Raw genomic sequence first — 24,184 nt, 5'->3', positions numbered from 1 at the left:
CATCTTCAGTCTCACTTATTGCAAACATGTAGGTGGAAGGTAAAGAGATGATTGTATTAGGTGGGTGCATAATGCACTGCATTACCTACTTGAAAATTACAAGGGGCAAGGGGTTTTCCATGACTTCCCCACATTAACTTCTTCCTTGTAATCCACAACACCCATCCATGTAGACCTAAAAGGTACACCTGATCAGGTCCGCCTGTCGGGTCTACCTGCTAGAATGTACTCTTCAGGTGTACATGTCAGGTCTACCTGATAGTGAGTGGCTGGCCTTAGGAATGGGGGCACTGTCACATTGTGAGTATCCTTTGTCTTCTTGCCATCCATCTAGACCTAAAAGGTACACCTGATCAGGTCCGCCTATTGGGTCTACCTGCTAGAATGTACTCATCAGGTGTACATGTCAGGTCTACCTGATAGTGAGTGGCTGACCCTAGGAATGGGGGCACTGTCACATTGTGTGTATCCTTTGTCTTCTTGCCCAGATGCTGACTCAAAATTGATTAAAATTATCACAACCAAACCAGGGAATCCTCTAAGTAGATGATTTAAGGTCAATTTCTGGAAAGAACAAGGGGTTTTATTGCTGAATTTGCAACTTTGCCACAAGCATAATCCTTCTTTTCATACTGTTTGAACCAATACAAGCAAGCAAGTACCCAGTACATACCTATCAACTCTACACTGGGCACTGGGTATTCATATTATGTATTTATTCAGCTTGGTGCTACTTCTGTGTGTGCTGAGGTCAATGTGATTCACAGAAATGTCATGGAAATTGATTTCCCATCCCACATAAGTAAGCACTTAGATGGACAAAGATAATCCCCAGGTCGTCAGTTGTCTCAGGTCTGAGAATAGAGAGTATGGATTACACACTTCAGCTTGCATTGTTCCAAGTTGCATTGTCTAGCTCTAGGTTCTAAATGAAACGATTCACTAATCTTCCAGATCACCTTGTTCTTTGCTACATTATGTCTTAATAACACAAACCAGTAGATACTTACCTATCTGGATTCTGGTTACCTTGTGAGTAATACATCACGTGTGGTCATGCAGTCACGCTTCATATCCTACTGACTGGACTAGAAATTTGAAACCAACCTTTGAGTTGAGAAGCGTTTTATAAGCCCTTATTCAAGGCGAGTTAGAAGCTAGAGAGGACGATTGGTACGTTTTTTACGAGGAAAAAGATAGATAGGTATCTAAGTATTACCTATGTACCTACTAGTATTTACTACTACTTAGGTAGGTACTATGATGTAAAAAATCTGGTGTGAACATCACACGACTTTCCTTATTCTATTGAATGATGCTTATTTGAGTGTTCTTTTACCCTAACTTTTACAATACCTCTAACCGTTTAGTCGATATAGCTGAAAACCGCCAAAAAGCGGTCAAAATACCGCCAACCGCAGCACCTATTAGATCTCAACCAAGTTTCATGTCGCATCCCGTTCCCGAGATATTGTTAAATTACAGCAAAAAGCGGTAAAATGCCGCCAAGCGTTGCACCGGCCTTAACCAAAAGTTTCGTATCGCATCCTTGTCACATTTCACAACTACATACCAAATTTCAAGTCTAGCTCTAGCTCTTATATACCCTTCTCGAGATATTTTGTTTACAGACAGACATACACACAGACACACACGGACCAATGGCTGAAAATGGCTGAAACTTTGGATTTAGGCTCTAGGGACCTCAAAACGTGTTTTGGCACTAAAAACTGACCATCGAAATCTTTTTTTACAATTAAACAGTTACATGCCGTATTGTTCATTTTATCATCTATGCATTTATTTTCATGTATTTTTATTTTATCGTCAAATATTGGTCTAAATCTTGTCATCATGGGATTTTCAAATACAATGGAGATTGTTTTTTCTTTATTTATAAATATATCTTTTTGATTCAACCATATTATTATTCTATTTAGATCTTCTTGAATATTATTCTTTGCTATATTAATATCTTCATTAATATAATATAACAAAGTATCATCTGCATATTGTAAGATGTTCGTTTTTAAACCAATATCATGGATGTCATTAACATATAGATTGAATAGAATCGGGGATATTACAGCTCCTTGTATCAGTCCACAATTTATATCAATTTGATTACTATAATTTGTTCCGACCTTCACTAGTTGTTTTCTTTCATGAAAGAAATCTTCAAATAATTTTTTGGTGGCATCTTCTAATCCTACTATATTTAGTATGTCAATCATTTTTTTATGGCAAATGGTATCATACGCCCTTTAGTGATCGAGTGAAACTTTGGATTTAGGCTCTAGGGACCTCAAAACGTGTTTTAGCACTAAAAACTGACCATCGAAAATTTGACCCGATTACTACTTTCCTTCCTATAGGATAAGGAAAGTAAAAGGGATGCACACAAGTACCTAAACCTAAAATACTTCCCTTCCCATTAGACTTCACAATAGAGCCTTGATGATTATTATCTAAATAGATAGTAAGTATATTACTTAATCTTTGTACATACCTATTACCTATCTCATTATTTTGCCCACCTGGAAAAGTTGACTCGGTAGAGAATTGAAACTGGAGATACAATTAGTTATTGATAGTTCACCCGATTCATTTATCATCTGGCAGGGAATTTATTTTTAGAAGCTCGATGCCCTAAACAGGACTGGTTAGATTGAATGACACCCTCACCTTCCTAAGGTCTGACTTATTGGACTATGGACTCTCCCCACTAGCGCTTTAGATATACTTAGCATGGCCACATAGCTTGGATCTACTTAGCATGAATATTGACTACAGGGTGAACTCTTGATGCAAAGATAGTTTAAGAAGGGTTAGGAGGGGAGATCTTCTGTTAAGCCCGTTCAGGTTCACACTCACCTTTTTTCCGGTTGTCCGGTGACTCCAGACTTTCAAATTTTTTCGGTCTAAATTCCAGTACATCAACGGAGGCAGTCTGGAGCAACTCATTCAGAACACAAGCATAGATCTTCCTCACATCCGTCGCATGAAGTTAGCCCTGGACATTGCCCGAGGGATGATGTATCTACATTCCAAAGGCGTGTTTCATCGCGACCTCACGTCCAAGGTAAAGAAAACTCCTGAGTACGACATCTAAAGGCCCGTTCCCGCAAAAATCGTGGAAGTAAAAAGGGTCTCGGGGAAATTAATATAAGTAGGGCCATCAGCTGTAATAAACGCCCTATATCACTACAAGCTGGTTATCTTTTCGTCTCTGGGAAATACATCCTTATTTTTTTTATTATTATTTTATTATTATTATTATTATTATTATTATTATTATTATTATTATTATTATTATTATTATTTTAAGAAGATTACTGAGATTTTTCGAAAACTGTGAGAAAAGTTCTCGGTTTAGATCAAGTTAGGTGGTAGAAAATCTCTGTACTTCACTTATCATTAAAGAAAGAACGACAGAAAAAAAGTTGAATACCATAGATGCTAATGGCACTCTTTTGATTTCTATTCCAGAATGTGCTGATCAAATGTAATGACGTGACTCACGAAATGACTGCCGTTGTAGGAGATTTCGGTTTGGCTGCCAAAATACCAAAGTAAGTTCCTAGTTTCCTACCCCTATTTCTAACCCATATTTACCACTGGGACGTCCAATATCTACTAATACCGTTGTCTTTTTAAGGATATACCTACCGTTTTTTAAGTTGTCTTTTTAAGAATTTAAGACCAACATTCCGGGAACACTAAACTTGTAAGACTTGTGTTGATTATTGTGTGTATAGGTAACGAAAATTTTGGAATTTCCTGAGGATTGTGAAAGTTTTTTAAAAATATTACCCAATTTTCCCTTTTTTTTTTTTTTTTTTTTTTTTTTTTTTTATTTAATTTTTCTCTCACACAGAAGCTCAACTTTTCCCCGTGGCAGGTTTCAGACGGGTGTGCTTTTAACATCTCATTATAATTGGAAGGGCACGTGCTTTAAAGAGAATTAAGGTTTATCCATCCATGATGTGTTTGGTGGAAAAAAAAAATCAGGATATCTTTGTAGAAAAAAGAATTTAATTTAGTCAGCAAAATAATTTAATTATAAAAGGTTTCCTATGACTATGACCTACATAACTAAAGTTTCAAAGTGAAGTCCTAGCTTGTTTGTATGCATAAACTTTCTACCATTCTACCTACATGTTTATTAGATTTTACGTTTTAGCCAAGTTGAGTACTCACAGAAACCGTACTCTCCAGGGCACCATTTTACTTAGAAATGCCTCTTTTCATGAGAAAGAGACCCCCCCCCCACACACACACACTTATCTCCTTTTTGATATTAATGGTTTGGTTTTGCTTTCAGATTCCAGGGTGTTTGTGTCCATGAAGGTCAATTACATGCTCTAACTGAGGTAAGAATCCATTAGGATTCAAATGACATGGACAATTTCAAGTTTTATTACTTTGCCGTAGAAATATTGGTTTTTGATGCACCCTTAAAAAAAAGTTTAGTGTATTACTCGTACATTTAATTCGAATTGTGGGGAACAGAGGTTCAAATCTCAGCAGCGACTTAATATAAAGCACGAAGACAGAAGATATTCTTGTTACGTATGGCCAGGATCTTAATCAGGGTTTGACTCTTGGTTCGAAAGGCTAAAAAAAAGTTTGAAATCAACTAATCAGATTGCTTTTGAGTTCAACTTAAAACTTATACCATATTTAAAATCGGATTATTATGATTCTCGCCATTAGATGTTATGATGTTAAGGGTTTTGTTAGATGACAATATGTTTCTTCCTATTATATCAGATAATACCCTGAGTGGTATCGGAAGCAACACCTTTTCGATCGACGAGGTGAAAAGGTGAATATATGTTGTCGAGGTGGTTAATATACGGTTTTTAGTCGACGTCGATCGACTAATCCGACTATGTGTGTACATAGTTTGAAAGATGGATCTTCTTCTCGTATTTCAGGTTAGGTGCATTTCGTCTGGACACAGCGGGAACGCCGTGGTGGATGTCTCCAGAATGTCTTAAGGGAGAATGGTACGACCAGCACTCTGACGTATTCAGCTATGGCGTTATCCTGTGTGAACTAGCCGGGCGTTGCAATGCTGATCCCGATCTGTTGGCGTGTCGAACCCAGAACTTTGGTCTGGACTACATGGCCGTGGTACAGCTGGTGTCCAAACAACCCATCGCTCCGCCCGCCGAGGTAAAATGTACAGAATACTTGAGTATGATGACAATCCTCCAGACAGGAAGCAGGATAATGTTTCATGACTAGATGGATAACTGTTGAGATTTATGAATTGAAGCTGAATTCATGAAACACTGCGCTACTAATCTGTAATGTTTACCATTGTCGCATCGGGTAGATCGATACAATGCGTCGCCTTAAGTCAACACTTCTAACCTCTGACTTCCTTCTGTGTTAATATAGTCAGAACTTAACGTGTTTGTTCTGATTAACCCTGAGCAGAATCTTATTCCATATGAATTCCATCCTTCCAGAGGATTATACATAGTCATACATTTGCATACTTATCTAATTGTGTACATTTCAGAGAGGGTGGAGTAATCAAGATTTATTAAAAATTCAGTCGAACAAACGAAAGCCTCTTCTCTTCTTTGATCGAACGGGGACCACTCATCAACCCCACCAGGATACTCCATCCTCGTATCCGAGGAGATGAACAGAGAGGGTTAAACATGAATTTCGAATGGTGAAATAAGGAAGCCATCAATAAGATCCATATTGAAAGGGATTTTGTTGACTAACAAATTACCACTCCCTGGAACTTATTCGTAATTTCGTATGGTATGGTGTTTATTTATTTTTTAGGAAAGAAAGAAAAAGTAGGTGAACTCTATTAACAAATTTGGAAAGAGGAGATAGGCATACACGTTTATTATGATTATTTTTACCATAGTAGTGAATTTGAATACCTACATATTATAAAAGTTGATGTAGGTACCTAGGTATGTAGATTCTTAGAAGCTTAACCCATCCTTTAGAGCTTAACCCCACACACAAAAAGCCCAAATTGAGGCTTAGGTGTAGGGGCTGGCCAGCTCCAAAGGACGGGTTGAGCTTCTACAAATCTACGAATCATCCTAAGCCTCAGATTGGGTTGTTGTTTATTATTATTATTATTATTATTATTATTATTATTATTATTATTATTATTTTTATTATTATTTAGGTAATTATATTTTCCTCCTTGTTGTACCTATTTTGAAGCCGCGAAATTTGTGCTGCTGTCTTCCAAATAACCTGATTTTTTCCTCTTGAGTTTGATTGAATTAACCTACACAAAAATTATCATGATTCATGTAGGTACATAAGGTCTCCTACATAGTATGTTCATACATTTATTATGGATGTTTGTGCTGATCAGTGAAGGCCGTGACAGCGTGACATTTATGATTTGTTCCTCTGTTGACATTACTCACAGGTACCTACTTATGAGCTACGTCTTGACTGCATTCTGCTGTATACTAAACTTCTTGTAAGAAACTACAGACTGTCTGAGAAATCTACTACATTTGCCAGAATAATATAGCTGCCTGATTTGTCTGCCATGAACAGAGAGTACAGAGACTCTTTCAGAGAACTATTGCATCAAGGACCTCTCACTGTGAACTTTGCAGTAAAATTTAGAAATACGTCCAATCAACCTCATCCCTCTTTGTGGTAATTTTTCGGTCGATCTTTAAAGTTCCAATTTGAGAGGCCATATTCCCTCTATCTTTTTATGTTCTTCCTACAGTGATTATCTCATAATTCTCAGGCCAGCCACTCACTATCAGGTAGACCTGACAGGTACACCTGATGGTGTGTGTGCCTATCAGGTATCAGGTAGACCTGACAGGCGGACCTGATCCGGTGTACCTGTCAGGTCTAGTAAGTAGCTGGCCTTAGGCTCTCCATGTGAAGAGAGCTCTATTCACTTCATTTTGTCCAAAAGGGATAAAATCATGCTTAAATATAACTACCTGAAGATTCCTCTAGGAAAATACCTAGCACAGTGTTTTCAAAGTCATCTGACCCAGTTTCCTCCTGTCTATAGGGTGACCTATGATTCTTACGAAGCATACTGTAATCAATTTAACAATGACTAATACACAAACAGCAACAATAAGGACCCAATAGAAAACGGAAGTGCCATCAGCAAAAACATATCACCATATTAATAGCCATGTTCATGTGGTGACAGTGGTTCTCAGATTTTGGAAAACTTGGGTACTTTCTGAAAAACTTTTTCACGTTCTGAAAAGATTTCATTACTTTCCTTCCTGTAGAATATATGACAAAGAAATCGGGTTCTCAGATTTTGGAAAACTTGGGTACTTTCTGAAAAACTTTTTCACGTTCTGAAAAGATTTCATTACTTTCCTTCCTGTAGAATAGAAGAATATATGACAAAGAAATCAACTTCTTTAAACCAGACTCAACTTTCCACAGGCAAGCCGCTGGGATTCTTATTTCACTTGACTCATCAAGCATGCGAGATAACGAATTATAATTAAATACCACAGCGCTACCACGCTCCGTGCTTTATGTTCACATCCTTTCCCACAAATGTGTGTTGTGTGCTCTCTATACTATTACACACATCCATGGGTAACTTCCTTGTTGATATGAAGCAGAATTATCTTATATCTTGTGTTGTCTACGATTTTATCCAGACATTGCGTCTTGATATACGCAACAGGTGTAGTGATAACAAAATCATCAGGGAGTTACGCAATGACACAAAGAGTTGGGGAAGTTCCATTTGAACGAGATCAATCGGTCTTGTATCATTTCCAAAATAGAACAAACCCTGTTACACGTCTAGCAAATTATCCCTCTGTAATTTAGACCAAAATAGACGAAAACTATCCAGGCCTTGTTCCTTGTCCGTTTTAGCAAAAGTAAACTTTCCTTATGTGCAAAGACGGTAAGATAAAAGTTGTTTCTTGAAATGGCTCTCAGAATAATTAAATCATAATTGACACTTAGAAAAAGATCAGTTTGTGTTTCATTACTTTCCTTCCTGTAGAATATATGACAAAGAAATCGGGCAAACCATTCTTTGTATCATTTCCAAAATAGAACAAACCCTGTTACACGTCTAGCAAATTATCCCTCTGTAATTTAGACCAAAATAGACGAAAACTATCTAGGCCTTGTTCCTTGTCCGTTTAATATGTAGGAACGTTAATATCTCTTCAACAAGCTAATCAAAATGGAGCTATGAACTTTTTCAAGTCAACTTGAACCTTAGTACCACCTACAGAGTATGGTGATCTCAAATTCTCAGATGAGGAACCTACCGTACATGAAAAAAAGAACATTGGGCACAAGTTTAGGCACGCCTGTGTTTTTACAATGTCACGTTTATTATTTTGTCAACAGCACACGCATTATTCTGGCCACACATCGATAGGATTAGCAGGAAGTGACCGAAAATTATTTGTTAACCCGCCGTGTTAACACGCATCATGAAATCTGCCCATATTGTTTTTCGAGAGGTGTGATATTCGTGGGATTTATTTCGTATATACATGTGTTTTTAGAGATGAGTAGAACACTTTGGATGACCTGTAGCTTGTAAGCCAGTATAGGCTCGGTTTGTTTTCCTTTAAGAAATCATATCTTTTCAAACTTGAGCTAGAAAATGGAGAGAAAAGTGCAAGGAGAGACAAGAGTTTAGATATAGTAAATTAACGAGAAAGAGATCAATCATTCTCTTATCAATAGCACTATTAGTAAGTTACAGGAGTAAGCTTAACAAAGGGAAAGAGATAGAAATAATAAAGATCAATCGGTCGCAAATCAAACAGTTGATAACAGCGTATGACTTGATAGCACTGTGCAATCTCTGGATTTGATTAAAAGATTGTCCGGTCATCCAGTCACTTTGAATGTAGGTTCATATTTATATTCAAACACATACACAAAATGCCCACTCTGAGGGTTAGGTGCTGGGGCGATTACCCTAAGGGATGGTTTAAGCTTATATTCAAACATCTCTCTAGAACACCTACCAGAGAAGCGTGTCAAAATGAAACACTTCACCGAGGTAAGTTCACGACATTTCACACACATTCCCCCAAAAGAAATGTAACAGTCTGAACCTTTTGCCCAAATGGAAACTACTCTGTTCCGTGTTGATTTATGCCGGGCGTCTCTTCAAACTATTGACGTAGGTTTTTTTTTTTTTAAGAGGTTTGACAGAGGGAACTGTAACTGCTATGGTCTTATCGTCCCGAAATCGAAGAGAGAAGGAAGACAGGATAGGAGAAAGCCAGCCGTTCCGAGAACGAACATTATCCCATTAGGATAAAATCCGCCCCGGGCGGGAATCGAACCCGCGGCCTACCGCTTACAAGGCGGACGCACTACCAACTAAGCTAAGTAGGCTGGCAATTGCAGGGAGTTTAGAACTTTATTTAGACGTCGCGTTGAAGGAGGACCTTTAGCTCAGCAGTTTGTGCAGAATGTACACTGATGATTAAGTTCACAAGAATTTTTCATTAGTCCCCCCCCCGAACTATAATTCGACTTAAAAGGAGGAATTAGGAGATATTTCTCTCAAAACTAGGTGATCGGTACATAGTGCAATTATTTTCATATAATAGAGGTGGATATGGATAACTAGAGAACCTTTGAAGTTTTTATCCACTAAACCACTTTCTCTGGACTGTAAAATCATAGTTAAAGTATCAATCTGATAGTTAAACATTCAATCATAGTTAAAATATCAATCTGATAGTTAAACTTTGTTTATATCTTCTGTTTCAGGTGACCCACAAGGTCACAAATCAAGTCATGGTGCTCAAAATGAATCAGAAGAAAATCAACCGTCCCAATATGCTCAAAGAAGTTCAACTCATGAACCGCCTCTCTCATCCAAACATTCTGGGGTGAGTAAATCCAGTATTCACCAAGCCAGCCTAGTTAGCTTAGTTGGTAGCGCGTCTACCTTGCAAGCGCTAGGCCGCGGGTTCGATTCCCGCCCGGGGCGGATTTTATCCTGCTTCGATAATGTTCGTTCTCGGAACGGCTGGCTTTCTCCTATCCTGTCTTCCTTCTCTCTTTGATTTCGGGACCATAAGACCTTAGCACTTACAATTCCCTCTGTCAAACCTCTAAAAAAAAAAGTATTCACCAGCCTTGATGAGAATGTACAGTCGAAGTTGTATAAAGGTGTGTCCAAACAAAGTCGACCGGCCGTCGATCGACGAGGTGGAACTAAGTTGTCGAGGCAGTGTGGACGGTTCAGTCGACATCGATCGACGGCCGGTCAACCATGTGGACACACCTTAATTGGGAATCCAAGGACCCAGCAATTTTTTCCCACTTATCCAGGTTTCCCAATTACAAAAGTGTTTCCCAATTTATTATTAATTACAAATGAAGGGGTTTTGATTTTTCCTCCATTTATCCAGGTTTCCGATTTAGACGGGTCCCAGTTGGACAGGTTCGACTGTATTATTCTGTGTGATGAATGAAGGGGTTTTGATTTTTCCTCCATTTATCCAGGTTTCCGATTTAGACGGGTCCCAGTTGGACAGGTTCGACTGTATTATTCTGTATGATGAGCAGTTAGCAGTTAGTCAATAAAATAAATATTGATTGGTTCTCTGTTTATACACTTTTCGAAGTCACCTGTTTACAAAGTGATCTTATCTTAAGAAGATAACTGTGTGCTCTACTTGCACATGATTACACATAACATATATTATTATGAGTATGTGTGATTAAACGACAATAATGAAATATTTCACGAGGTGTACTTGTGGTAAACAGGCTCATCTTCAGAGCGTCTACAGAGAATAATGCCCATCTGGGTTTTCTAAAGGTGTGTCCAAACGTGAATCTATGTTATCGAGGCAGTGTGGCCGACATCGATCGATGGCCGGTCTACTATGTATGGACAAACCCATACCCCATAGCTACACCTGTCCTAATAAGTGTAGCTTGAAGCTTTCGCCTGGTAATCAGGAGCGCGCGAGTTCGAATCCGAACCAATACTGAATTTTATCAAGGAACAAAATGCGATACCGCTCCGCGCTTCATGAAAATATGCTTCGTTTGTATCTTTACAGAGCCCCAGGTAAGGAATGTAAATTTAAAAAGTCTTTCAATATGAATGGGAGGACTGGAGGAGGTATGCTCATAGCATAACACAATAGACACATAGGACATCAGATTTTACTCACGCTCACGTTCACAAAAACACACAATACCTGATATCCACCTGCTGGGCAGATAATTACAAATCCCATTGTCGTAATTAAAACAAAGCCAAGTACTGCCTAACCTTGGGTATACAAAACTCGTCTGTCCATATAGCCGGCAAATATCGAGTTGGGAATTTTTAAACTGGTATGCCGCGAATCAGATCTAGATCTTAGATAAATGGAATTCCAGATGACAGTCAGGGGCGGACATTGAGGAAAACTTTCAGTTTTTAATCAATAACGACCAGGGATCCATTCCTGAAAGGGCTTTCCACTACTCATGTAAAATTGCTGCTGCACAAGGAGACCTGTGAAGGTCAGACATTCAGAGTGAAATGTGTTTCCAGGAATCTACTCCCAGGGAGACTTGAGATTGAGAATGACGTTCGAGTTTAATACTTTATATGGGTTTTAGCCGATGTCGATTTACATGGATCGACTTCGGTTGTTATTGTTGTAGCAGCAAAAAGTCGTTGTTGCTGAGGGGGGTTGATGGTCTTTGGCTGGTGACGTTGTTATTGTTGTTGTCATGGACACCAGGTAGTTCTGCGGCGTAGACGCATCCATCGTCTTCGGTCGACAGTGTAGAGGCACCTGAATATGGTTCGCTTTCTATTATGTCACTCGGCTTACCGGTCACTAGACTGTGAGACCGGATGTTTTTCAGTTCCTATCCTACATGTACCAAGTGCGTAGCTTTAATTACAGAGGAAGGCCGTTTGTAGTTCAAACAAATTGTACTTCTTTAAGCAAGAACGAGCTGTTGAAGTTGGAGGAGGTGATAGAGGCCGTCAAGAATGACCCTCTTGGAGACAATAACTATGAAGCCGTAAGATATAAAGTCAGATATTTTGTAGATAGACTAAAGCTATATGAGACAAGAAGGGATGAGCTGAAGACGGCTGTCCAAGAAGATGAGCTCGATCTCCTGATCCCAAAGGAGGTAGAAGATTTGCATGAGAAGCTTACTTTGTGGTTAACACATATTGAAGATTCATTGCTAAAGTATCAGATTTTGAAAGGAAGAGAGGAAGAAGATTTTGAGGAGCTGCTGTTGCTGCTCGATGATGTTGCTGATGAGTATATTAGCCCTTTGGATGACCCATTTCCAGATGAAATATTTGATTGTGATGAGCTCACAGATGAAAACTGTGACATTAAATAAAATAAAAATAATATAAAATTATAAATAAAATGAAAATATTTGATATTCGGGTCAAGGAGCCACGTGATGAGAACTATTTAATTCTCACTTGTCACGTGGGACTCATGGGAGGGTAATACATTGACCTTTCTGTTGAATAATTGGTATAATTTCCCATAGTTAATAGCTAAGAAGTTGTTAAATTGGACCGTACAGGTAGACCTGACGACAGGTACACCTGATCAGGTCTACCTGATAGTGTGCTTATCAGGTAGGCCTGACAGACGGACCTTTTCAGCCGTACCTGATAGTGTGTGTGCTCATGAGGTGTCAGGTATATCTGATCAGGTGTGCCTGCCAGGTCTACCTAATAGTGAGTGGCTGGCCTTTTAAGTGAGTTTTTGTCTCAATGAGCTAATTTTATTTGCAAAAATCCGCTATTATATCAGATAATACCCTGAGTGGTATCGGAAGCAACACCTTTTCGATCGACGAGGTGAAAAGGTGAATATATGTTGTCGAGGTAGTTAATATACGGTTTTTAGTCGACGTCGATCGACTAATCCGACTATGTGTGTATACAGTTTGAAAGATGGATCTTCTTCTCGTATTTCAGGTTAGGTGCATTTCGACTGGACACAGCGGGAACGCCGTGGTGGATGTCTCCAGAATGTCTCAAGGGAGAATAAAAATTTTTTTTTTTTTTTTTTTTTTTTTACTTTCTATTTCCAAATCTAAACTCGACAAAGTTTTGTCCAAAGTCCATTTCTCACTGAAATAGAAGATCATCAACATGGGGTGAAAGTTGGCCCGTAGCAAACTGCTAGCTTTTCAGTGGCACTGAATTTGCACCAAGTCGAATACCCCGATCCAATTCTTCTCTCGTGGTAATAAACTCATTTTATCTTTTAACACAAATCCCTACTCGTTAAAAATGTGAAAAAAAAAAGATAATAATAATAAATAAAATAAAAATAATATAAAATTATAAATAAAATGAAAATATTTGATATTCGGGTCAAGGAGCCACGTGATGAGAACTATTTAATTCTCACTTGTCACGTGGGACTCATGGGAGGGTAATACATTGACCTTTCTGTTGAATAATTGGTATAATTTCCCATAGTTAATAGCTAAGAAGTTGTTAAATTGGACCGTACAGGTAGACCTGACGACAGGTACACCTGATCAGGTCTACCTGATAGTGTGCTTATCAGGTAGGCCTGACAGACGGACCTTTTCAGCCGTACCTGATAGTGTGTGTGCTCATGAGGTGTCAGGTATATCTGATCAGGTGTGCCTGCCAGGTCTACCTAATAGGGAGTGGCTGGCCTTTTAAGTGAGTTTTTTTCTCAATGAGCTAATTTTATTTGCAAAAATCCGCTATTATATCAGATAATACCCTGAGTGGTATCGGAAGCAACACCTTTTCGATCGACGAGGTGAAAAGGTGAATATATGTTGTCGAGGTAGTTAATATACGGTTTTTAGTCGACGTCGATCGACTAATCCGACTATGTGTGTATACAGTTTGAAAGATGGATCTTCTTCTCGTATTTCAGGTTAGGTGCATTTCGACTGGACACAGCGGGAACGCCGTGGTGGATGTCTCCAGAATGTCTCAAGGGAGAATGGTACGACCAGCACTCTGACGTATTCAGCTATGGCGTTATCCTGTGTGAACTAGCCGGGCGTTGCAATGCTGATCCCGATCTGTTGGCGTGTCGAACCCAGAACTTTGGTCTGGACTACATGGCCGTGGTACAGCTAGTGTCCAAACAACCCATCGCTCCGCCCGCTCCCTTCCTCAAACTGGCTTTCTCCTGTTGCAATGTAAGTTTTTAACGGCACTCTACCTGTTCACAGGAAAATTGATGGCCAGAACCACAACCGTCTTCCTTCTCTTTTCAATTTCAGGACGATAAGACCCCTTTATCTATGAGGCGAGATATTCAGGAGGGTGCAGAATCTCTGTTGTATCCCTAACACAACTCGAAAATCCCCGGAGAAAGGACAAAATCCCCGAAAGTGGAAACAGTACGTAAGCGCTCGTGGCAACAAGTGTGATGGCGCCTTACGTCCAAACTAAAATTCCACAGAGAATTCGTCTCATGACTGACTTTTATTTTACATACTCGAATACAACTCCTGTCTAAGTAGAAAACGCTTTTCTTCTTCAAGAAGACACGGGACACTGTAAATAATAGCAATAAATAAAGTGGTTATTTTTATTTCCATTTCAAAATGTCCGCCAGCAGCAGCGTAACACCCAAGACAAGAATCGCATGAGACATCAAGTGAATATGTATCTTATATGTTCCCTATTTGTATGTAGTTTATTATCCATTTTCCATGTATAATATCAAAATATCTTCTTATGTATGTTCCCTATTTCTTCTATGTATGTAGTTTAGTATCCATTTTCCATGTATAATATCGAAATATCTTCATATGTTAATCTCCGGTATGTTCCCTATTTCTTCTATGTATGTAGTTTAGTATCCATTTTCCATGTATAATATCGAAATATCTTCATATGTTAATCTCCGTCTTCTTATGTATGCAATATCTCCGGTCAGAAGCATGACAAGCAGATGGCTTCTTGCCCAATACAAAATAGTGCAAGCACGTGACTTACCCTCCCCCCCCTCCCCTCCTTATATTCTAGTAGGAGAAATTCCCCTTTATCATGCCCTGTATGAAGTTATAACATATTAATATTTGGCTGGACATTAGGCGACAGATTACATTTTTCGCAACAACGAACCAGTAGCAAAGGAGAGGGGTGTTTGGAGCTTACCATTGCGCTCCAAACTTTCGGAGTCCTGCCTACAGTACAGGAGAAAAATGAAGCTCGAGCGCTTACTTACTGTTTCTACTTTCGGGATTTTGTCCTTTCTTCGGGGATTTTCGAGTTGTGTGAGCGATACAACAGAGATTCTGCACCCTCCTGAATATCTCGCCTGGCAGCAGACCGCGCTTGACCGCCACGCTTACCAAGGCAGGTGTTTAAACACCTGGATCTACAATTCTACAGATTATGATATTTATAGTTAGATATAATTCAATAATACCGTAAACTATTTATTAAAATTCTCTACAGCTGATATCTCAATGATGTTTGCCTTACGACAGAGGTACCTATTTTTCTTTTTCTTGTTTTGAGTAATTGTCTTCTTATCTTGGTTTATACAAGTGGGGATATCATTACATATCTACCGGCCTGTAGTAAGCGCACGATTTTTGCAACAAATGAAGTATCCAATATGGTTAAATACATGGAATATGGCAAATTGTTAATGAACACAATATGAATATCACAAGGGGAAAAAATTGCTGGTTTTTAATGATGGATAACGTCACGCCTTGAATTTTAAGTACCTTCATTCTTTCTGATAAACCAATCGTGTACTTTTGTACAGTACAAAATAATGAGAGATATACTTATATATACCGTGTGTTATGTATTGACATATCAAGCCTTGAATTTTAAGTACCTTCATTCTTTCTGATAAACCAATCGTGTACTTTTGTACAGTACAAAATAATGAGAGATATACTTATATACTGTGTGTTATGTATTGACATATCAGCATAACAATCGAGTATAAATTATATACAGGGTTATCCTTTGTGTTATCGCAACTAACGATAATTTATTGAAAGTTCACCCTGAATCTCTGATGACTTCAATCGGCGATTGCTCTTATCTCTCTGTACCTCTTTCCCCAAATGAGGTTTTCGTAGCGAATAGCTTGATACCAAAGTACAAAAAAAAACTCGTTTCCTAGTGATCAAAAGGACCCAAAAAACAACCTCGTCTCCTAAGGAAATTCATCTTAAAAAAGTGGAAATTGGTGAGAAATGGGTGGAAACGTCTATATTGCGTAAGAATCAAATGAGATGTTATAGTATTGAGTGAGATTTCGGCTTGTGCTGTTACCAAGGTCTTCATTAGGGCAGAATATTCATAATTATTCATATTCAATATTCGTAGCTCACGTCATCATCAGCTCTGTACCAATCTATAGCTATATTTAGGTAATCTAGTAGATTTTTCCAGCATAACTACAACTACAGTCTTTTACAATGGACAATTATTTCTTATTGTGTACATGGTACAATTTAACAGACGAGTCTATTTGCATGACATGTGTAAAGGTGTGTCCACACATAGTCAACGACCGTCGATCGACGGTCTGTCGACTATGTTTAGACACACCTTAACAATCATGAAAAACACGTCAGCTTTCTGCGTCTTGATAAGATAGGCAGATGGTATTCCATGGAGGTGAAAAAAATTGGTCTTCTTCATCCTTTAGAATTTTAGATCATAATTATCTCGGAGTTTTCTTGTGGCCAATATTCAGCTTTCGAATTTTCATTGATTGTAAATAGTTTTGCTTCTGTGCTCACTCAACTCTTAGTAACTTTCTGATGTTGTAAGCTTTGATTTTGGAATTTTGCACAAAGCTTACTCAATTTTTCCTATTGTACAAATTTTTACACTTTTTCATGTATTAAGCCTTAGAGGGCTCATTTCCGGTGGGGAATGTCGCGAAAGTCGCGATTTAAACACGGAAGTGTTAGAAAATTATTCAATTTAACTTAATGGTTGCTAGGGAGAGTAAAAATATCGACACTGGTTGCTAGGCAGTTATCGATTTTCTCGCCTAGGAAAGGTAAACAAGATAGAGATTTTTTCAGTTTACAGAAAATTTGTCCAGAGAAGTGTCTAGAGAAAATTTAGTAGAAGAAATTTAGGAAGCCTATTTTGAGAAGCCTAATTTAATAGAAGTTTTGTAAGACGTTTTTCAGTAAAAAGTTATATAGAAGTTTTTTATAGAAATTAATAGAAGTTATTAGAAAAGAAATTATAGTAAAAGTGTATACCTACTTTTTGAATTACCTACAAGAGACATTGTGTAAAAGTATAGAAGACATTGTGACATTAAGCTTTATTGTGAATAAAAATTACCTATTTGTTATTTAAAACCTGAAGTTCCTCTCTGTGCATAAGTTCATAAGTAACCCCTTTAGGAGAACATCTTCCCCCAACTGTGTGGTGAATCCCCCAAACGCTAAACACTCACAATCGCTTCCACTGCCGTCCTTTCACCACAGGGGGGGTGCTCCAAATTTTCGGAGTCTGACCTACAGTAGAGGAGAAAAATGAAGCTCGAGGGTGGGGCACGCCCCCCCCTCCCCTAAATACCGCCCTGCTGAGAACGGTTGTACTTCAAAAGAAAGAGAAATTCGGACGAAAATTAAATTATCAATTGCCGTCTTTTTGATTTTTCAGTTTGAACCGAACAACCGACCTTCATTTGAAGAAATCGTGACTACCCTGGAAGACATGATAGAAGAGGAAGCATCGAATGGAGATGACCAAGCGAGAGGGAACGGTGTGCCCCGACATATGAAACGTAAGTGAAAGTTTGAACCGAACAACCGACCTTCATTTGAAGAAATCGTGACTACCCTGGAAGACATGATAGAAGAGGAAGCATCGAATGGAGATGAGCAAGCGAGAGGGAACGGTGTGCCCCGACATATGAAACGTAAGTGATCTCAAATATCTAGATATTCTAGAGTTCTAGACTATCTATTTAGTAATCCTGAAGTGGGTAATTTCAGACACCTTGAATTCGACATGAACGGAGTCCCTAAGGACCGAAGAAATTAATTTCAGTGCAATAGTCCTAAACAAAAATGGACGCGGCACACAAGGGATCAAGAAGAAATGGCCTTAACATAATAATTAAGGATCGAAGAAATTTTTTTGAGAGTCCGAAACGTAGGGAAATTTGAAAAGAACCAATATTCTGCCCTTACGTTCAATATTTACATTTTTGAGTGCCGGGAGGCGGGCGAACGTCAAGAGTTCGAAGTGACGCCCAGCCTATAGTAACACGAAACAAAGTTTCAAGTTTTTTTCGTCATTTATTATTATGTATTATTAACCATGTTCATATATATTTTTCTCTTCTCTGTCCTTACAGTAAGTCATCGGCGTTCCCTATCTGAAGACGTCAACATCCATCTGTCCTCCCTATCACCGTCCTCTACAGACAAGTGCAAGTCATCCTCCGTCCACTCCCACACAGACAACACGGCTCCCTCTCAACTACATCACGTGGGCGAGACCATGTGCAAGATAGATCCTCACTACAAACCTTTCCCTAACCAAACAGATCCCCTGTCTGCGTTGATTCCTCTGAAAGGGGTTCAGAAGATTCTCACCTCAGATCACGGCAATACATTGTTTTCGACGTGCTTTGAGACCCCCTCCCTCCCTTCCGCCACATCCTCTAGTTCTATGCTAACATCTAGTCCTTCTCTGTACAGTAGTTGTAGTGGGACGATAACGACAACTCTCTCTTCCTCCCCTGGTTGTGCCAACAAATTGTCCGCTGAAAGCAAAGATCAAACTGTAAATAATCATAGTAGGGCCCGAAGTGGCGAACACTTAGTCAGTAGTTGTAGTCGAAATCTAGTTGATAGCCGGAATCTAGTGGAATATTTGGATAAGATTAGCATTAGTAAGTTTAGCTGTAGTGAAAAGTCAAGTAATAATGACGAGGACAGGAATCGAACGGGGAGTTCCGTGTGTTGTTCTCCAGAGTCTAGTGAAACATTAGCCAGAGGTTCTGTGGTTATAGAACCTGTTGTCAGACCATCCCGTGTCGTTCAGAGAGGCTCCGCGCTGTTCGCTAGTAGTAAGACACCACCCCCTAGCTATACCAAGGTAACACCCCCTAGCTATTGCAATAGTATCAAATGTCCGACCACGCACTACTTCAGTACGAGCAGCACGCCCCCTAGCGGCTACTGTACAAACCACTCCATAGTTCCTAAATACACGTGTGTCGGCAACACAGGACCACGCTCCCTCCCCTCCTCTCCCACTTTCTCCCGTAGGAGACTCGAAGTGAAGAAAACCAGTTCCTCGGACGCAGATGAAAGCAGTGGCGGAGAGGGGTGTGTATCATTCCCTCCAGACACGACATGTACGCGTCTGAGTAAATCCAACACATTGAGTGGCGCTCCTGCACTGTTCTCACACCCATTGCTATTCGAGACGAGTAGTGGTGTAGGCGGGGTGGGCGAAGGCGTACCATGCTACCTGGAGGATGCACCACTGAGTGGGGAGTCTGGTACGGGGGTGCCAGAACTCAAGAGACGCGGATCCTGTGAGAGTGGATTCTTCAGTTGTGTTGGAGAAGACTTCTGTCCAGGTAAATATTCCTGTGTATTTTTTTCAGTTCTGTTGTGAGGTAATGGAAAGTAAATACTTGGAAAATTTGAATCTTCTGGCTCATAGTCAGTGCTTAAGTAAATCGGATCAAGAATGAAAACTCAAATCTCACAGATTCCCACAATCTAGCCAGCCTAGTTTGCTTGGTTGAGGTTGGTAGCACGTGTGCTTTTCAAGCGCTAGGCCGCGGTTTCGATTCCCACCCGGGGCGGATTTTATTCTGAACGGATAATGTTCGTTCTCGGAACGGCTGGCTTTCTTCTATCCTATCCTCCTTCTCTCTTCGATATCGGGACGATAAGACCTTAACAGTTACAATTTCCTCTGTCAAACCTCTTTGGAAAAAAAAAACATCTCACAATCTCCTAACATCTAATTTAATCTAAATCATGATTTATTTGTGGTGAAGCTGAGAGCTTTTTCACAATTTTTGTGGATATCACAGCATTACTAAGAGCCTCCTGTTCTATTTCTGACATATCTATAATTTTTCTTTTTATTCTGGTAATTCCGCCACTGGTTGCTTCTCGATTAAAGTAGCTACTCAATTGTCCTTACGAGGCTGAGTGTACCCCGAACTCCAAGCACAGAACCGAAAAAACCTCGGCCCCCCCGGGAATCGAACCCGGATCTCCTGCGTGCAAGTCTAGTGCTTCTAACACGTTTACCTCCTCATTTCCCAGGTGGTATGGACGTGGTGCGCGGTCTGCACACTGCATCCTCCGTAACTCTCTCGTCTAGTTCAGCTGCTTCCTCTCTGTTCCTGGATTCAGTGAGCGATGATGTAGCCACGCCCCTCGCACTCAACAATTGTTACCACACCTTGTATCCGTTCCATCATCATCACCATGGACATCACAGGTAGGATTCAAAAGGGTAAAGCATTAAAGCTAGGTATGTACGTATATGGAAGTGATCTATGGGCTAACTGAGTGAAAGCTTCGATCATGTATTTCCTAGATGGAGCATTCCCGCACCTGCGCATTATAATTTTTGAAGCCAAAACAAACATAAAAGTGGAGTCAGAGTCAGAGATACAAAAACTCCTTCGAAAGTGGAGTCAGTGGTGGCAACACCGACTCCAAATAGGAATTTGTTTACAATCTATCTATCGGCTTCAGCAAATGAGCTCAATGCGGTCTCTTTTTATTCTTCCCTTAAGGGTGGAACAGTTTGTTTGTTTGTTTTTTTTTTTTTTTTTTTTTTTTTTTTTTTTTTTTTCTCTGCTCCCCCCCGGGTCCAAGTTATTATAGTGTACCGTATTTTACAGTCCCTTATGATATTATGATCGGTGTGATTGTTTTCAGGTCGTCTTCAATCTACACAGATAGCAGTGAGGATATTTCTAGTCTAGGAGGTGATGTGGGAGATCATCGGCTCTTCTGGGAGACAGAACGAGTATGCCAGGTAAATTTATTTACTTCCTAAAGCAATCGTTATAGACATAATCCTGCCTAATGTGGGATTTTTTGATTCTTGAGGCAGCAGGATTAGCAGGTGAAACTAGTAGTTGTCTTGTCACTACAGCCAGGAAGACAGTTTTGATCTAAAAGTTTAAATTAGCCATCGGCAATAGCACGTTGAATATTCCAGTTCCCAATAGATCACGGAAGCTAAGCAACATTGCGCGTGATTAGTGTACGGATGGGGGACCACCTGGGAAATCATTGGCTTTTCCCGGTCTCACTCAGACTGGCTGATGGTAAATGAACTGACACCAATCCGAAACTCATCTTGTGCTGTATAATTTCCTCAGCCCCCATTGATATTTCAATTTTCATTCCCTCTGTTTCTCTCTAGCGGCCTCAACACATCAGCAAGATCGTCGAATATTTCGAGCGGAAACAGAACTCTCGTCTGCAGGACGGTGTGTCAGACCGTCTGCATTCTATACGCCGGAGTTGGGTGTCCAGGGCCTCTACGGGGACCACGGTAACTTCTCCGGCCCAAGTGACATCCGGCCCGTCACCATTCTCAGGGAAACGCCTGTCCGTGTGTGAGGGGGCGGTGAAGTCCAAGCTACCCTTGTTTGACAAGAAGAAAACCACTGCCGATTAAATCCTCATTCAACACCCGTATTTATGAACAAAATCCTGACTTTCAAGCACTGGAGTATCAATTCCAAACATCTTGGTCAGAATTGACTTCAGTCTGACTTGATAGAAAAAATTTTTGTTCGTAAATAGGTATGGATGTAAGTCACATAAATCTAACGCAAAAGAGGACAGATTTAAATCAGGCTTTCTAGGTAGCTTATCATATCGGTTTATCTCGAGATCTATTGAGGATTGAGCTATATGTACCTAATACCCGCCTCGATCCAGGATTAAACTCAATCCCAAGATATTCCGAGATGCTAAGTCCTCATCATGGTGGTATATTGGTATAACCATCTATTTTTAGTCTCCTGTTTCTAAGTTCCCTATAAGTGGTCAGAAAATTTGTTTGACATATTTCTACTTTGAGTTATTCATCATTGAAATCTTGTTGACCATCGGGGTTGTGTTTTTTGTTGCAAAATGTTACTTTATATTTTAGTAATATTTTCATTTGAATTTGCTCTCCTTCTCTTTGGTCTCACCTCTTTTCTCTCTCTCTCTCTCTCTCTCTCTCTCTCTCCTTCTCTTTGCTCTCTCTCCCTCTCCTCCTCCTCTCTCTCTCTCTCTCCCTCTCCTCCTCTTCTCTCTCTCTCACACACTCACTTAAATTCTCATAACTTGAATCAGAAAAGTTCCTCTTGTTGGGCTGCTAGTTAGAATCTATTTTACAACTCCCTATTTCGTTTTTCTTTACCTGATAGATCACGGAAGCTAAGCAACATTGCGCGTGATTAGTGTACGGATGGGGGACCACCTGGGAAATCATTGGCTTTTCCCGGTCTCACTCAGACTGGCTGATGGTAAATGAACTGACACCAATCCGAAACTCATCTTGTGCTGTATAATTTCCTCAGCCCCCATTGATATTTCAATTTTCATTCCCTCTGTTTCTCTCTAGCGGCCTCAACACATCAGCAAGATCGTCGAATATTTCGAGCGGAAACAGAACTCTCGTCTGCAGGACGGTGTGTCAGACCGTCTGCATTCTATACGCCGGAGTTGGGTGTCCAGGGCCTCTACGGGGACCACGGTAACTTCTCCGGCCCAAGTGACATCCGGCCCGTCACCATTCTCAGGGAAACGCCTGTCCGTGTGTGAGGGGGCGGTGAAGTCCAAGCTACCCTTGTTTGACAAGAAGAAAACCACTGCCGATTAAATCCTCATTCAACACCCGTATTTATGAACAAAATCCTGACTTTCAAGCACTGGAGTATCAATTCCAAACATCTTGGTCAGAATTGACTTCAGTCTGACTTGATATCAAAAAATTTTGTTCGTAAATAGGTATGGATGTAAGTCACAAAAATCTAACGCAAAAGAGGACAGATTTAAATCAGGCTTTCTAGGTAGCTTATCATATCGATTTATCTCGAGATCTATTGAGGATTGAGCTATATGTACCTAATACCCGCCTCGATCCAGGATTAAACTCAATCCCAAGATATTCCGAGATGCTAAGTCCTCATCATGGTGGTATATTGGTATAACCATCTATTTTTAGTCTCCTGTTTCTAAGTTCCCTATAAGTGGTCAGAAAATTTGTTTGACATATTTCTACTTTGAGTTATTCATCATTGAAATCTTGTTGACCATCGGGGTTGTGTTTTTTGTTGCAAAATGTTACTTTATATTTTAGTAATATTTTCATTTGAATTTGCTCTCCTTCTCTTTGGTCTCACCTCTTTTCTCTCTCTCTCTCTCTCTCTCTCTCTCTCTCCTTCTCTTTGCTCTCTCTCCCTCTCCTCCTCCTCTCTCTCCCTCTCCTCCTCCTCTCTCTCTCTCTCTCCCTCCCTCTCTCTCTCTCCCTCCCTCTCCTCCTCTTCTCTCTCTCTCACACACTCACTTAAATTCTCATAACTTGAATCAGACAAGTTCCTCTTGTTGGGCTGCTAGTTAGAATCTATTTTACAACTCCCTATTTCGTTTTTCTTTACCTTTTTTTGAAGTAGTTCTAATATTTATTATGTTCTTCCCTATATTCCTATTTATAGGATCAAACACTTAAGTTGGCTAAAGCTGTATTCTATTATGTGACTTTTTTTTCAGTCATCATACGAAATTTCTCTTTGGGCTATTTCGTATGATGATTGAAAAAAGGTCACATAGTAAAATACAGCTTAATCTGACAACAGCCCTATCATCACTGGCAGTTTTATTTCATGTTTAATTTATAATTGATTCCTATTGTTGAAAATTGTTCTTGTTAGGTAAAAAGAAATCTTGTACTAATACGAAACTAACTTCTTTTTTTACATTTTTTTTTTTCTTTCTAGATCTCATTACGTAGACATTTAAGGTTTAATAAATATTCTTATATATTTAGAATTATCTTTATCTTAAAATATTTATTTTATATAAATATATAGGAGATTTAATTATCATAACATAAAATTGACTTTTATTTCATAGGAACGTATGTGTACCTATATCAGGGCCGTACATGGAGGGGACTTATCTTTGCTCCTTTACTGTGGGACGGACT

The 24,184-nt window shown here is 39.5% G+C and overlaps 2 protein-coding genes across 2 annotated transcripts; both read left to right on the top strand.

The window, feature by feature from the left end:
• The first annotated feature begins 2,776 nt into the window (after nt 1-2,776).
• On the top strand, nt 2,777-22,123 carry LOC103516924 (probable serine/threonine-protein kinase DDB_G0268876). The gene is made up of 9 exons (XM_026828831.1): nt 2,777-2,794; nt 2,903-3,082; nt 3,490-3,572; nt 13,908-14,178; nt 17,648-17,771; nt 18,348-19,583; nt 20,287-20,464; nt 20,911-21,010; nt 21,404-22,123. The coding sequence occupies exons 1-9, from the start codon at nt 2,777-2,779 to the stop codon at nt 21,659-21,661; spliced, it is 2,448 nt and encodes an 815-aa protein (XP_026684632.1). The 3' UTR covers nt 21,662-22,123.
• Nucleotides 21,792-23,320, top strand: LOC103516913. The gene is made up of 2 exons (XM_008481906.3): nt 21,792-21,797; nt 22,601-23,320. Exons 1-2 carry the CDS (start codon nt 21,792-21,794, stop codon nt 22,856-22,858), a joined length of 264 nt encoding a protein of 87 aa, XP_008480128.1. The 3' UTR covers nt 22,859-23,320.
• Nucleotides 23,321-24,184: the final 864 nt, after the last annotated feature.

Source organism: Diaphorina citri, unplaced genomic scaffold (assembly GCF_000475195.1).
Source record: "Diaphorina citri unplaced genomic scaffold, Diaci psyllid genome assembly version 1.1 scaffold53, whole genome shotgun sequence".
Taxonomy (NCBI): domain Eukaryota; kingdom Metazoa; phylum Arthropoda; class Insecta; order Hemiptera; family Psyllidae; genus Diaphorina; species Diaphorina citri.
Note: the sequence above shows the minus strand (reverse complement) of the source record. Positions and strands in the feature narration are given on the sequence as shown.